Source organism: Ipomoea triloba, chromosome 9, assembly GCF_003576645.1.
Source record: "Ipomoea triloba cultivar NCNSP0323 chromosome 9, ASM357664v1".
Taxonomy (NCBI): domain Eukaryota; kingdom Viridiplantae; phylum Streptophyta; class Magnoliopsida; order Solanales; family Convolvulaceae; genus Ipomoea; species Ipomoea triloba.
The window spans coordinates 26768132-26782458 of record NC_044924.1 but is presented as its reverse complement, the minus strand read 5'-3'; the positions used below and the strand labels follow the sequence as shown (position 1 = coordinate 26782458).

Below are 14327 nucleotides of genomic sequence, written 5' to 3'. Positions count from 1 at the left end.
TATCAATAAAAAATCATGACTTTGTTTATCTACCACAGATTACACATACAAAAGAACTACATTTTGTATACTTCAAACTACATTGTAATCTTGAAGCACACATTTTATTATCTTTTTTTTTTTAAAATGTAAAAAGAAGTAGGTGAAAGATTATCATATCATAGCTAATAATGGTGAAATTATGTGGTAGTGGAATTGAAGGTGCATTCTGCCGGGAGGCCTTGGGGGAACCTATTGGTATCTGCACAATAATTGTAAACCATGTAATTTTGCTGCACCCATTTCAGCCTTTCTGCACTTGTGGCATCAAGCTCTTGTGAGAGCCATGGCTTATTATTGATTTTGGTGGAATTTGATGAGGTGCAAGATGATTTCCCAGATGCCCAAATGCAAGCATTGGCCTTGAAATTTCTTAGGGTTGCTTTGAAAGGGGCTTGGGACCAATCAGTCTTCACAAACCCACCTCTTGTTGCCCAATCTTCTGCATCCCACAAGCTTGCATACACCTTCATGGGTTGAGTCTTGGGATATGCTACCCCACTTGATTCTAGGTTCTTGAACACTCTTATTGGTGTGCCATCCACATAGAAACTAAAAAATAATAGCCATTAATTCAAAACATGTTAGATACTTAATTATATTCATTATTTGTGTTAAAAACTTTGTGATCCAGTAGCATATATTGTTGACTTTAGATAGAAAGTTATGGATTCGAGTCCCTGCAGCAAGAGTAAATTGTCCAGTTAAGGCAAACATGTGCTGGAAGAGGGGAATTGTTGGGCGGAGGCCACAAAGGCCAAATCCAACGCCCTTCCTTTTGAAATGTGGTGGTGGCTCCTACGCATGTATATATAAAGAAATAAATTTCTGCAACTAATAATTATAATAACCACAAAAGTTGAACATATATAGGGATGGAATACTTACATTATTGCTTGTGGATTCCAAAGTATGGAATAGGTGTGGAAATTGGCTGTGGGGTCAAACCAAAGGTAGAACTGTTGCTCCCTGTTACCCTGACCTTGAGTGTATACATTTGTGTGAACAATGTATGGGTCCCCACTAAGGTTTCCCAGGAACTCAAAATCAATCTCATCATGTGTGGCACCTTGTGATGATAACTGCATGCAATTATGTAACATATATAAAATCATATCATTTTAGCACATGAACAAAGCAAGATTGATTAAAGAAGTAGCGCTAAAATTAAAATAGTTAGACATTCAAATTACTGAACTTTTATCCCTCCCGATTACTAGTTGAAATTTCTATGATTGAAACAATGTACCCCTCTAACCATTCCAACCACAATTTATCTAAATTATCTTTCAGAAACGGCTATAATCGCTCTTTCATATGTTATCTTTCATAAACTAGATATATGGAATACTTTAATTTGAAAAAAAGAATATGAGTAAAGTGACTTACATAGTATGCAGTTACAGTGCCTGCAGAGTTTCCTGGGACAAGTTTGAGTTGCATATCAATCTTTCCAAACAAATACTCTCTCTTGGATTGTATACCTGAACCAGAGTCTTTGTCAAGGGAAAGGCTTAGAAGCTTTCCATTATTCAGTATTCCTGCCCTATCACCTCCCCAACTGATATCAAAATCTTTATTGAAATTACCAGCCCAACTATGTCCCATCAACAAGGTTAAACACAACAACAACAACAAAAGTGTTGTTCTTACATTAAAAGTACTAGGTTGAGAAGCCATGTAAGCTGTGATAGATATATGGTGCTAGCTGGATTAGATCAGAGGACAATGCAAGAAAAGAAGATCGAGAAATGGTTGGTTTGTTTCACAACGTAACATAAATCTTGTACTCTACTAGGGGTTATATGTATATATATATATATATGTGTGTGTGTGTAGGTAGCTAGAGAGAAATTGGCTAAGGTTTGAAGAAGTTGGTGGGACAATGGAAGTTTCCTTAATATAATGGATATGACATTTCCTTTTCTCAGATTAGATGGTTTAGGTTGGTTCTGGAGAATTCTAACATGTTCACAAGACACATTATATTAAATCAGGAATTTGACATAAAGAGCTTACATAAACCACAAATTATGTATACCAACTGGATTATACAAGTGTTAACCGTGTTATATTCTAAAAATTTCAATTAATTTTTCCGTGAATTGTTTATAAATTTATATATATATATATATATATATATATATATATATATATATATATATAGGGTCATAATCAGGTGTGGCCGCGCTTAACGTGCGGTCAATGCGATTGCACCACTATGTATACAAATATACACCACTCAATGTTAAAATATACACCACATAAATATGCATCATTAGGTATGCATCACCAAAAAACAAACCACTAGGTATGCAAATATACACCACACAGTGTTAGCAAATGCACCACTAGGGACATGAGAGTTATGTTGCATTATTTTGGGTGTTTGGTGTGGTTTTTTGGTATTTTTGTATATTTTCATTGTTGTGCATTTTCTAACATTGAGTGGTGCATACTACACGGGAAGACGCAGCCAGATTTGTACAGATTTATATATATATATATATATATATATATATATATATATATATATATAGAATCCTAATCATATGAGAACTATGTCCCCAAGTGAGAACGTGAGGACAAATCCAAACCATTGATCTGCAAGATCTAACGGATGAGAAATCAAGTAAAAATTGAGCGGGGTCATTTTCATAAATATTAAAAAATTTTGTTTATTTCAACTGTTAGATTTACTAGATCAATGGTCTAGATTGATCTAACGGTTGAAATAAACAAAATTTTGTAATATTTATGAAAATGACCCCGCTCATTTTAAAAGTTTATAATATTTATGAAAATGATCCCGCTCAATTTTTACTTGATTTCTCATCCGTTAGATCTTGCAGATCAAAGGTTTGGATTTGTCCTCACGTTCTCACTTGGGAGCATGGGAGCATATTTCTCATATTATTAGGATTCTATATATATATATATATATATATATATATATATATATATATATATATATATATATATATATATATAATATTGTGAAAGTAGTTTTTAATTTTGCAAAGACATCTTTATATAGAATATTTCATAAAATATACTCAATTACATTACAACGACAACCAATAATCTAATCTAAATCACATAACCGATAAATATTATTTGATGTTCACTGATCCTCTTAGCTGGAACCAAACTCAACTCCTTAATTATGAAACACAATTTCAATTGGAGTGTCCGCATGGGTGACATTTCGAAACAATGACTCGGAATCGAGTCTCACCAGCCACAGTGTGAAAGTAACCTCTCAAAATGAGGGAGATTCCTTATGCGTAATAAACAGTGATGCTTTGTCAGGTCAGGTTAAGAATTTAACCTTTCAATATATCATATCAGACAAGTATTACCATTAAAAAATATATTGAAAACTTATTATTATGCCACATGTCCTCTTGAGGATAGATAATGAATGGGGATGTGGTGGGTTGGCAATTGGCTAACCTCCACTTAAGTGTCACAATTAGATATGATCACAACATGCATTTATCAGAAAATAATTATATAAACTTCACACGTTTTTGACTTAAAAAGCACTTCACTAGATACCTTTTTGACATAAGAAAGTATGTCCAGTGTTCACTTCCTAAGGTATACCTTGTTTGTGGGGGTATCATTCTTGTAGTGCGATGGGCTGCACAAAGTGCAAATTCTAGGATTTTCTATAGGTTAATTATTGCTTTTGTTGGACCAATTATTTGGTTGCTTCTTACACCAACAAATGAAATATTAATGACTAAAACTATATTATCGATAAGGCCTTAATCATAAAGCTCCATCTCAATTTAAAGTCCGACGCAAAGATTTGAACCCATGACTTTTGGCCTGGGTTAGCTCTGATACTGAATTGAAGAATGTGTTCCATCTCAACTAAAAATATAAACTGATAGTTATATTACACAACTATGTTTATATATTATATATATGAGCAACATTAAGCACTACTAAAGTGTAAAGTTGATTGTTCATTAAGTAATTAAAGAAAAATTAAATTTATTAACGAAAAAAATTCATAAGTAAATCATTATAACTTGTAATTATTTAATTTGTCAATTGATTTCTGTATGTAATACAATAAAATCCTTATATATTTAAACTATATCTATTAATTAATTTGAGTGAGATATAAATTAGTAAGATAAAGTAATAAGGTCTAATTTGAATGCTCACCAATAGTTGAGTCAATCTTTGTTAGCATTAACTACACAATATATATAGTTATTATTATGTTTTGTTATAAATACATATATTGAAATAATTCATTATTTTTACAAATAACTTAAAAGTTCAATTTAAAAAAAAAAAAAAAAACTTAAAAGTTCAACAGATACAAAATAGATGCACCATTTGTTTGTTAAAATTATATTTCTTACAATACTAGAATGTTTAGTAGTCAAAATTGTTCGGATGGGAAGCTCAGTTGGTCACAAGGTGAAGTTTGGGGACAATGACCCGGGATCGAATTTCACCAGCCATAGTGTGGAACCAATCTTTCAAAGTAAGAGGGCTCCTAATGCATAGTAAGCATGTGTCCTCCTAGATGCTCTGTCGAGTCAGCGTGAGGACCTTTGGATTAGAGATTCAATCTTTTGGAAACAATATTTAGTAAAAGTTGTCACATTCAATAAATTTAACAGTATTTATTACTTATTATCAAACCTATCCTTTGAATAAGAATTTGAAATAAAATATTTATACATTCAATATTATTATTATAATTTATTATGACAGAATAAAATAAAATAAAATTTATTACTATTTTAAATATATTCTCTTAAATTATTGTTTTCAAAAGAGACGATTGTTTACTTCCTTTAATTGAGATTAGAAAACATTCCTTTAATAATTTAACAAATGTACATACAATACAATGTACTTAAATATTTTAAGTATGAAAATTAATAGTACACAAGGTTCCAAGTTTGATCTATTGACCTTCTCAAATTAAACCAGTTATCTATTAGCAACTTAGATTAATTTATTTCCTTGTATTTTTTTGTCAATTACGGTCATAAGGTGGGTTTCATCTAGAGAGCGCACATTTAAACAACAACGACATGCTTTCCAATACATTAAAGAATATGTAATGGTGAAAGTATTAAATTTCTTATATTTGTTAGAGATTTTTAATATAACAGTATGGTGATAAATATGTAATAGGAAGATAGAGAAAGAGGGAATAGGAATTATCTGGTGAGTTCGGAAATGGGTGTCACATTCTCTCTAAGTGGAAGAATATTATGGGCGAGTGGTTCAATAGTTACTAGAAAGATCATATATTATATTCTATCGAAACCGTGTGCTTTACATAGTTTAATGTGCATAACAATAAGCCAACAACATAGTGGGATGTGACTGATTGTTATTGTATATGAAAAGGCTGCATACAATAAATACCCATGAATTTGTTTGTTAAAGGTCGAAGTCACTATCATCACTACAATAAAAGTCAAAAATACGTATTGTAAAATATTATTATTTGGCAAAATAAGATTTAACTATTTAACAGAAACGTTTGTAGTTTGGTTTTCACAAGAGTAATTACTCCTGATATATATTTGTTTGTCCCTTAAAGTTTCTATACGTATGATTGGATATGTTTCCACCTACACGTGTGGTTCACATAATGAATTTTGAGTTAATAGGAATGCTATTTTATAAGGAATGAAATAGATAAGGAATAAAATATGAATTCTATTCCTTTGTTTGGTTCACGGGATGAATATACTTTACGAATTATATTACAGTGTTTGGTTGATATTATTGAATATGAATATACTTTATGAATTATATCTCAGTCAAACGATTACTACAATTTGGTCAATATTTGTTATAATTTCTACTATACTAATAAGATTAAAAGAAAGTTAGGCCTATAATGGGTAAAAAAAAAATGACGGTCAAATTATGAAATCAAATGGATGGTTCAGATTTTTTAGATTTATATTTTTCCTTGAGATTTCCTAATTTATCCTTATTTATATGATTATTCGTTAAATTTTCCGTTAAATATTCTGTTCTCCGTTAATATTTCGTTAACTTTTAACTTATTCATTAATTTCTATAGTAAAGGTCTTACGTTTGAACCTCATCCCAATTAAAGTTGGCATATTGTTGAACATATACTACTACGAATATGTTAGACTATATTATTCAAAAGTAAGTACCCACTTTATTACTCTTATTAAATTAAATAAATTAGTAGTTACAATAAAAAAAAATAATACATATGCATTTCTTTAATTTATAATTCGACGTCTACAATGCATTTATTCAAAAAAATCATTATAAAAAATTTAAAAAGAGATATAATTTCATTAGTTATATTGTCTATATTTTTTACAATGCAAATATTCCTTACGTACCTTTAAATTTATTAATTAATTATATTCACTACATTGTTCATTGTTTTTGAAGTCCATCATATTAACTACTTAGGGGGGATTTGTTGACAAATAAGACATTCAAATAACCCAATAAATTGATTTAAAATTCATTATTAAAAATGTCAATGTAGGCAATAGAACATTGTGACACACTTAATGCATTGAAAAGATGTTGAGACTACTACAACATTGTTGAAAACAATCATTCAAATTCAGAAAATGAACATATGCATCCGCATCTCCTATATAATCTTGCATTGATATACATTGAAATATTATTTAAAAAATAAACATTGGGCGTAAATGAATATTATCTTATAAAAGTTAAATAAGTTTCTTTGTTATTTTGGATTAGTATTTAGTGTTTATAAAAACACTTTTCAAATAAAATTTTTATAAACAATTAATATTTATGCATAAATGAGTAAAAACATTTGTAAATGTACAGTTATATATTTTTTTTATTTGTACATTTCTCACGCATGCATTTTGTATCCTAAGACAATTGTAGAGCACAAATATTAAACATTCAAATCAAAACCCTAATTCCATAATAAAACCTAGTGTAAGAGCTAGCAAAAGAGGCAACAAACGAGAATAAGATAATTTTATGAGATTTATCTTTTTGTGAAAGAAAAATAAGCAACAAAAAAAAAATGATACAACATCAAAATACGATGAATTAAGAGTGTGTTTGGAAAGCAGGAAAATGACTTCTGGAAAATGTTTTCTGGAAAATGGGTCATTTTCCGGAAAATGGGTCATTTTCCGGAAAATAGTTTGATTTCTAGTGTTTGGTTGCATTCTGGAAAACAGGAGTGTTTGGTTTATTTTCCGGAAAATGAGTAGAAATGTATATTTATATGTTTTTATTATATTATTTAAAATGTAAAAATATATAAACTAATAATATTTATTATAAATAAAATAAAAATTTCAAAAAAAAAAAAAAAAACACACACACACACACAGCATTATCTTTGCTCTGGTTTCCGGCCGGCCCTGCTGGAAACTAGATCTGGCGGAAACCAGTCCGCCGGACTGAGAGAGGGATGGCTCAGTCCTCCCTCCCTCAAAAACACCATTTTCCGCCAAACTATGCTCATTTTCCACAGTCAACGGAAATTGATTTCCGTTGACTGGGTTTTCCAAACACACCCTAAATATGCATCATATTACTATTAGTCACTGTTATATTAAATTTATGTCTCAATACAAATAAATATAATCAATTCACTATTTATAATTTAAAGAATTAATAGGAAGCTTAATTATTATATTGAGTTAATGTCATATGGGTCAGTATAGTGATTTTTTCATGTTTAGTCCTAAAATTTTAAACCCTATTAAAAAATACACATTTATTAAAAAATACACATTATCTGGTTTAGCAATTCAATCATAATAACTCAATAATAATTCAACAATAGATCATAGAAAACGTTATCAAGTAAGTAATCACAGCTTCTCAAATAGAAACTCAATCATATTAAAATCCCTACCATAATGGAAATACATGCAATTAGATAATTAATTAAAATGAACTAAATTTTGTTCAAAAAACTCTTAAACGGGTATTATGTAATTTGAAATAATTATTTTACTATATTGAGAAGAAATTCCTTTACAAGGCGTTTGGTTTGAGGAAATCACAATTTCATTTCTACTTAATTCACACCTAATTTTCAAGGGAACTAAATTCCTTCGTTTGGTCATAGAATTAGAATCCCATGCCCATCGCTGGAAATCGTCATATTTCCGACCACCCAAAAGTGATCGGAAATAGCCAAAATTTGGTCGCAACACTTGTTCCGACCACTTTGAGGGCCCAGAAAAACCTTCGTCGGTATTTACGACCACCACATACGATGGTCGGAAATACCGTCCACTTTGATTGGCTGGTCGGAGAAATTCGTCATAGGTGAAAAGTTGCTTTTGCGTTGTTTTCCGACCACTAGTCCGACCACCATTAATTAATTTAAAAAAAATTCATTTCGCGTATCGTGAAGCTAATGTCATGCCAGCATTGTCAACATACAAAAAGCAGCAGTCAAAGAAATGGCAGTAGGAAATTACAAACTGGTTCCTGAGCCAAATTACTCCAAATTAAAGAAACAGTGTATACTGGATAATGAACTAACAAATACTCCTACTATTTAGTGTTTACTAATGGCTATTAAGCATTTAGACTTCAAATTCTTACTAATGAAAATTTAAAATTAAAGCGCTGAAATCTTACTATAGGGGAAATTCTTGCTGTTACTCCAAATCGACCATGGCAAGCAGAATCATCACGCCTATAAGTTTCCACCTACAACATGCTAATTGCCAACACTTTATCTAGGTTAGAAGAACAGCAACAGTAGCAATTATAAAGAATTTAGGGCAATTCTTTCTGTTACTCCAAATCTTCCCCTTGATGGGACTTGGTTTCCTCCATATTGGTACTAAAGATGATTATTTTACTTATATAGATATTTATGGTGGTATAGAATAGTATGATCCTATATGACTATTATTATTATTATTATTATTATTATTATTATTATCATTATTATTATTATTATTATTATATATATATATATATATATATATATATATATATATATATAAGTTATAAATGTATACTTATCTATATAATTTCTTGAGTTGTTGATGTTTATTATATTCTTTGGGAGTCTTATTTATGTATATTATTACTATTAATCTATGCTTATACACGTGTCTCTGTTGATATGATCGTGTTACCTTTTACTTGGCCATTATGTGGTGTCTTATCTGAGTTAAGAGTGTTTTCAACTAAATATTTCCAAAATCTCTTGTTCAAACCGTTTTTAATTACAAAACCCTGTATTTTCAAAATCTATATAAATATATCTATTTTACAGTGCTGAGTGGTTCATACTAAGCATTTTATGCTAACTGTCTATTTTTCCTGTTTTCAACTTACCCCTTCAATTTTTTCAAATGAACAATTTGAAAACCTATCGATTCTAACAACTGATTGCAGAGTTTATCATTCGGACCTTTCAATTCATAGATGTTGATTTCGGACCTATGAATGGGGGTATTCCCAAAACTTACACAGGAAAAAAGAAAAGAAAGTGAATTAGACAAAAAGAAAAGCAACTTGGCCAAAAAACGAAGTGACTTGCCCAAAAAACGAAGTGACTGGGGGAAAAGGAAAAATGTGGATGCATGATGGGGGCGACAGTAGTATTGGCAGTGGATAGTTCTACCTTTAGTAATTACTTCTTTATATTCCCGGGTGATGTAGTTTGTTTTGGGTTGACTCAGTAGACTTTTGACTTGACTTACTAGTACCTCTATTTAATTTGTTTTTTGATGCTAAACATCTGGGTATTAGAACCCTTGCTGTTGGATTGATGTATAATCCTTTCGAATTTTAGTCGTAGCAGCTACCCAAGTTTGTGTAGGTTTGGCGGTAACAATTCCTGTACGATGCTCTTTGGATTGTGCTAAAATGTTTTAGATAGATAGAACCCTTTTAGCATGTGCTTTTGGGCCTGGTTGGTAGCCTAAATGTGACGGTAGCACCCCGTATGTTTCAAAATGATATTTTGCTTCCTCATTCGAATTTCATATTTCAATCAAACAAACATCCTATCGTAGTTTGCTTTTATGAAATTTTTCGATTTTAAATTTTGGTGTGTTTCAAGTAGGTGCGTTGCATGTTATGCTGGTTTATCACTGATGTATAACATCTATACAATATGGTGCACCCAATATTTTTGCAAAGCTAAATGCTAGTGCCCCTTGACCATTGGGCTCTTAAATTAAATATATGGTGAATTGTGGGAATTATAAGCAACCTTATTCATCTCTTTTGATGAGAGGAGAAAAGCAACAAAGATATATTCTTCATTTTCCATTCTCATATTAAAAAAAAAGAGAGTTTTTTGTGTCTAGTCATTTCTAGTCTATCGGAGAAGAGTTTTGTGTTTAGCTAGATTGGAGACGACGCTCTTCATGTCTAGATTAGAGACAACACTACTCATACATCAATTATTTGCGGTTTTTGTATATTTAAATTATTTATTTGTATATTTTAAGAAATAGATTATTATACTAAATATGTAAGAGCGTCCTTATCAATAGAGTTTTTTCGCAGTTTTTGAGAAGTTTTTGTAGGTGTGATTAGGAAACAGAAAATGAGAGGAGAAAAAAAAACAAATCATATTTAAAAAAAAAAAAAGGTTGTTAGCCTGCGTCAGAGGCAACTGACGCACCCAATGCACACGCTCGCTGGGCGCATTAGTGGCGCCTGACGCGAGATGGCGTGAGTGGCTTTGGTCCCCAAATCTGACGATTACTATTCCAAAATACCAATATTTGCAGGTTGAACCCATTTTTCTCTCTCTCCCTTTCTCTCCCTTCCACCACATTAGTTACTATTCTAAAAATCAAGAAATATCTACAGATGTAGATGCTCTAATAAAAGTGACATGGAAGCATATGCATAAACAGTCAAAGTGACATGGAATAATTGAAGTCAGTGTCTAAAAGATTGATAATCATTGTGGGAAATTATATACAACCTTCTTCATCTCTGATGGTGGGAGGTGTGGTGAAAAGCGAAAAAGATATCTTCTTCATGACTTCATTTTCCATTTTCAAATTTAAAACAAAGAGTTCTTTGGGTCTCGAGTCATTTATAGTCTATAGAAAAAGAGTTTTGTTATTAGCTAGATTGGAGATGACGGTCTTCATTTCTAGATATGAGACAACACTCATCATTTCTAAAGACCAGTGACAGTATGCCACTAGGTTTTCAGTGATGCTTTGACGATGTTTTGACTACTTCTGGAGGAAATCGAGGACCAGCAAGCTTGCATTTGTGACCAATCCTAGGTCCAAAATCCAACAAGCTAAGATGCATTCCAAAATTAGTCCATTAATCCATAACCAAGAAGCATAGTTTCAAGAATTGCAGGAAATATTAGAACTTTCATTACATTATGAAATTAAACCTAACTTTGAAAGCTAATAATTTGACTTAGAACAAATTTAGAAACAGTTTAACCATACCATACTAAAAGATAAGCATTAACTATGGGGAAAATTCACCAAAAAAAAAACTATGGGGCAAGATCAGAGTAGTTGAATTAATTATTTCTTCTTCTGCTTTTAATTATTCAACATCCATTATATTATATTGTTGAATATAAACCAACCTAGCCAATGTTTCAGCCACTTTTGCTTCTTTGGCTTCTTCTATTTCTCGTTCAACTCTTGCAATAGCAGCTTGTGCTTCTTCAACGGCCTTAGCAGCCTTCATTTGAGTTTCATATATGCCTATGTTCTGCATCATGTACTCTAACTCTTCATAATCAACCTCTTCATCTGCTGCTTTACTCATTATTGCATCATTCTCGAATTCATCCTTTATCAAATCATTATTTTTTGTCTTTGTTTGCCCATCTCTCGTGTCACACAATTTTCTTCTTTTAAATCTAGCTTCTTCATCTGCTGTAGCCCATTTCCTTTTTGACCCTCCCATTTGATTTTCATGGACAGCTCACTTTGAATACAAAAAGTAAACAAATATATTTCTAATCACGGTCAAATTAAATGTGTAACTGTCAGATTTCCCAATCATTTTTCAATTAGAAACACGTGGCAGAAATGTACACCCTTTGGTAATTGTAAAATAAAATATTAAAACAGTCCGTGGCAACTTGAAAGTGAAATAAGATAGAATTCCAACTTCTATATATATATATATATAATATCGGTAGATTGAGTTCAGATCAAGGGTACGGTCGAAATTGAAGATTTAAAAAAAAAACGCAATGGCATTATTGTAATTTTGTGTAACTAAGTTAATTTTTTTTTGTCTTCCAGTGCACATTGTTCCTTCTACCTGAGCATATTGTTGTGCCATACAGTGCACATTGTTGTGCCATACAGTGTACAATATTCCTTCTTCTAGTGCACATTTTTATGCCATACAGTGCACATTGTTGTGCCTTCCAGAGCTTTTTATTTTTTATTTTTTAATTGTAGATGACGAACTTTTTTTAAAAGATAAATTAATCTTGATCACTAATTACTTATTTGAGTTGAATATTGTTTGTTTGTTTATTATTTATGGCCGTTTATGATTTGTGTTGAGATTTAATTTTTTCACATCTTTGTGCCTTAGTGCTTATTTTTGACTTCTAGTGCACATTAATTTTCCCTTACTCCAGTGCACATTTTTATGCCTTGCAGTGCACATTGTTAAAGTTCGTAGTAGGTGACGAATTTTTTTTTATTATCTAGGGCTGAGATTCTATCTCACTTCTCACCTGCGACTTTTATCTCATCCGAACCCCTTCCTATACATGCATACATGCATGCATGCATGCATACATAAATACATACATACATACATACATATACATATACATATATATATACATATATATACATATATATACATACATACATACATATATATATATATATATATATATATATATATATATATATATAGCAAACTAAAATGAAAAATGTAAACTTGAAATGTATATCTAAATTTAGCAAAAACAAAAAAAAAAAAAAATACAACTGACATTTTTAATCTGACATTTTTTGGGTAAAATCCCATTGTGTTGAAGTGGTATGCATCCTCTTAAATTTGTAAAATAAAATAATACAAAAAAAAATCTTTTGTAAGCAACGTTTTTCATTTCCCATCTCTACATTGAAAAAAAAGAGTGTTCTTCATTTCTAGTCATTTTTTATTTTAAGAAAAAGAGTTTCGTGTATATACCAAAGATGGCATTCTTCCTTCCAGATCGAAGTAGTCTTTTTCATTTCTAGATTATCAAAGATAAATAAAGATGCTACTTTTATAAAAATTGGAGGGTTTATCTAACATGGCCTATAACTTGTCTCTAAAATGATCATCAACAAATATTAAAAGGGAAGTGAATAATCAATAGGAAAATATTAATCGAAAAGAAAACTTTGTTAAAATTAGTAACACAAATAAGCAGAATTGAAGTAAAAAAATACTCAATAGGTCATATAAATTATCAACACTTTTATAACAACATTTCCTTACATCTTCACAAATAACACTTAAGAATTTACAGTTAATTTTGCTTTAAAAAATTACATTCTTTCTCATTCAGCTAATAAGAATAAAATAAAATTAAAATAAAACCCTGTAAAAAAAGTTAAGAATCAAATTACCTGGCCTCTCCATATAATAAAATCTTATACCTTATTGAAAGATACCTCAGGAATTATATATAATGCTTAGACGCTCTAGCTCATCTTGTGCTAAACCATACTACTTAAAATGTAAATTGAACAAGAAAATGATGAAAAAGAGAGATTAAGATGTAGTTTGTAGTTTGTAACCGTTACACATTTTATACTAAAATCAAGTTATCAAATTAAAGGTGGAAAATATTTTTAATATTAAATATTGCCTAAATTGGAGTCAAATTACGTTGTCTATTTCATTAAATAGTATTTAAGGCACATGGGCGGTTTTAATGATTAACAAATGAATTCATTATTTCTTTTAGACTTTCCACATTAGATTATTTTTTTTAATACATATAATTCTGAATGGGCTTGGCCACCTTGATTTGCCTTGGTTCCACCTGTATATATTTATACAGAGACGGAGCTGTTATGCGTACAGTGGAGGCAGCTGCTCACACTGCCACAAATTAGGCAGCCCCAAAATGACTATATATATATATATATATATATATATATATATATATATATATAATTTCTTTCATCTTCATTATTAAAAAAAACACTCCAGCCCCAGGCTTTCATCATGAGTGCTCTATCGCTCTGCCTCGCTCTCTCTACTCAACAACTCCTCTGTCGCTCACTCGCTCTGTCCTCTAAGGCGCCCTC

General features: G+C 30.8%; 1 protein-coding gene across 1 annotated transcript; it reads right to left on the bottom strand.

Annotated features, from left to right (window-relative positions):
* On the bottom strand, window positions 1–1845 carry LOC116030335 (xyloglucan endotransglucosylase/hydrolase protein 22-like). Its single transcript, XM_031272562.1, has 3 exons — window positions 1429–1845; window positions 928–1121; window positions 1–591 (listed from the first exon to the last, which is right to left on the bottom strand). The coding sequence occupies exons 1-3, from the start codon at window positions 1717–1719 to the stop codon at window positions 180–182; spliced, it is 897 nt and encodes a 298-aa protein (XP_031128422.1). The 5' UTR covers window positions 1720–1845; the 3' UTR covers window positions 1–179.
* Between the last annotated feature and the right edge of the window lie 12482 nt (window positions 1846–14327).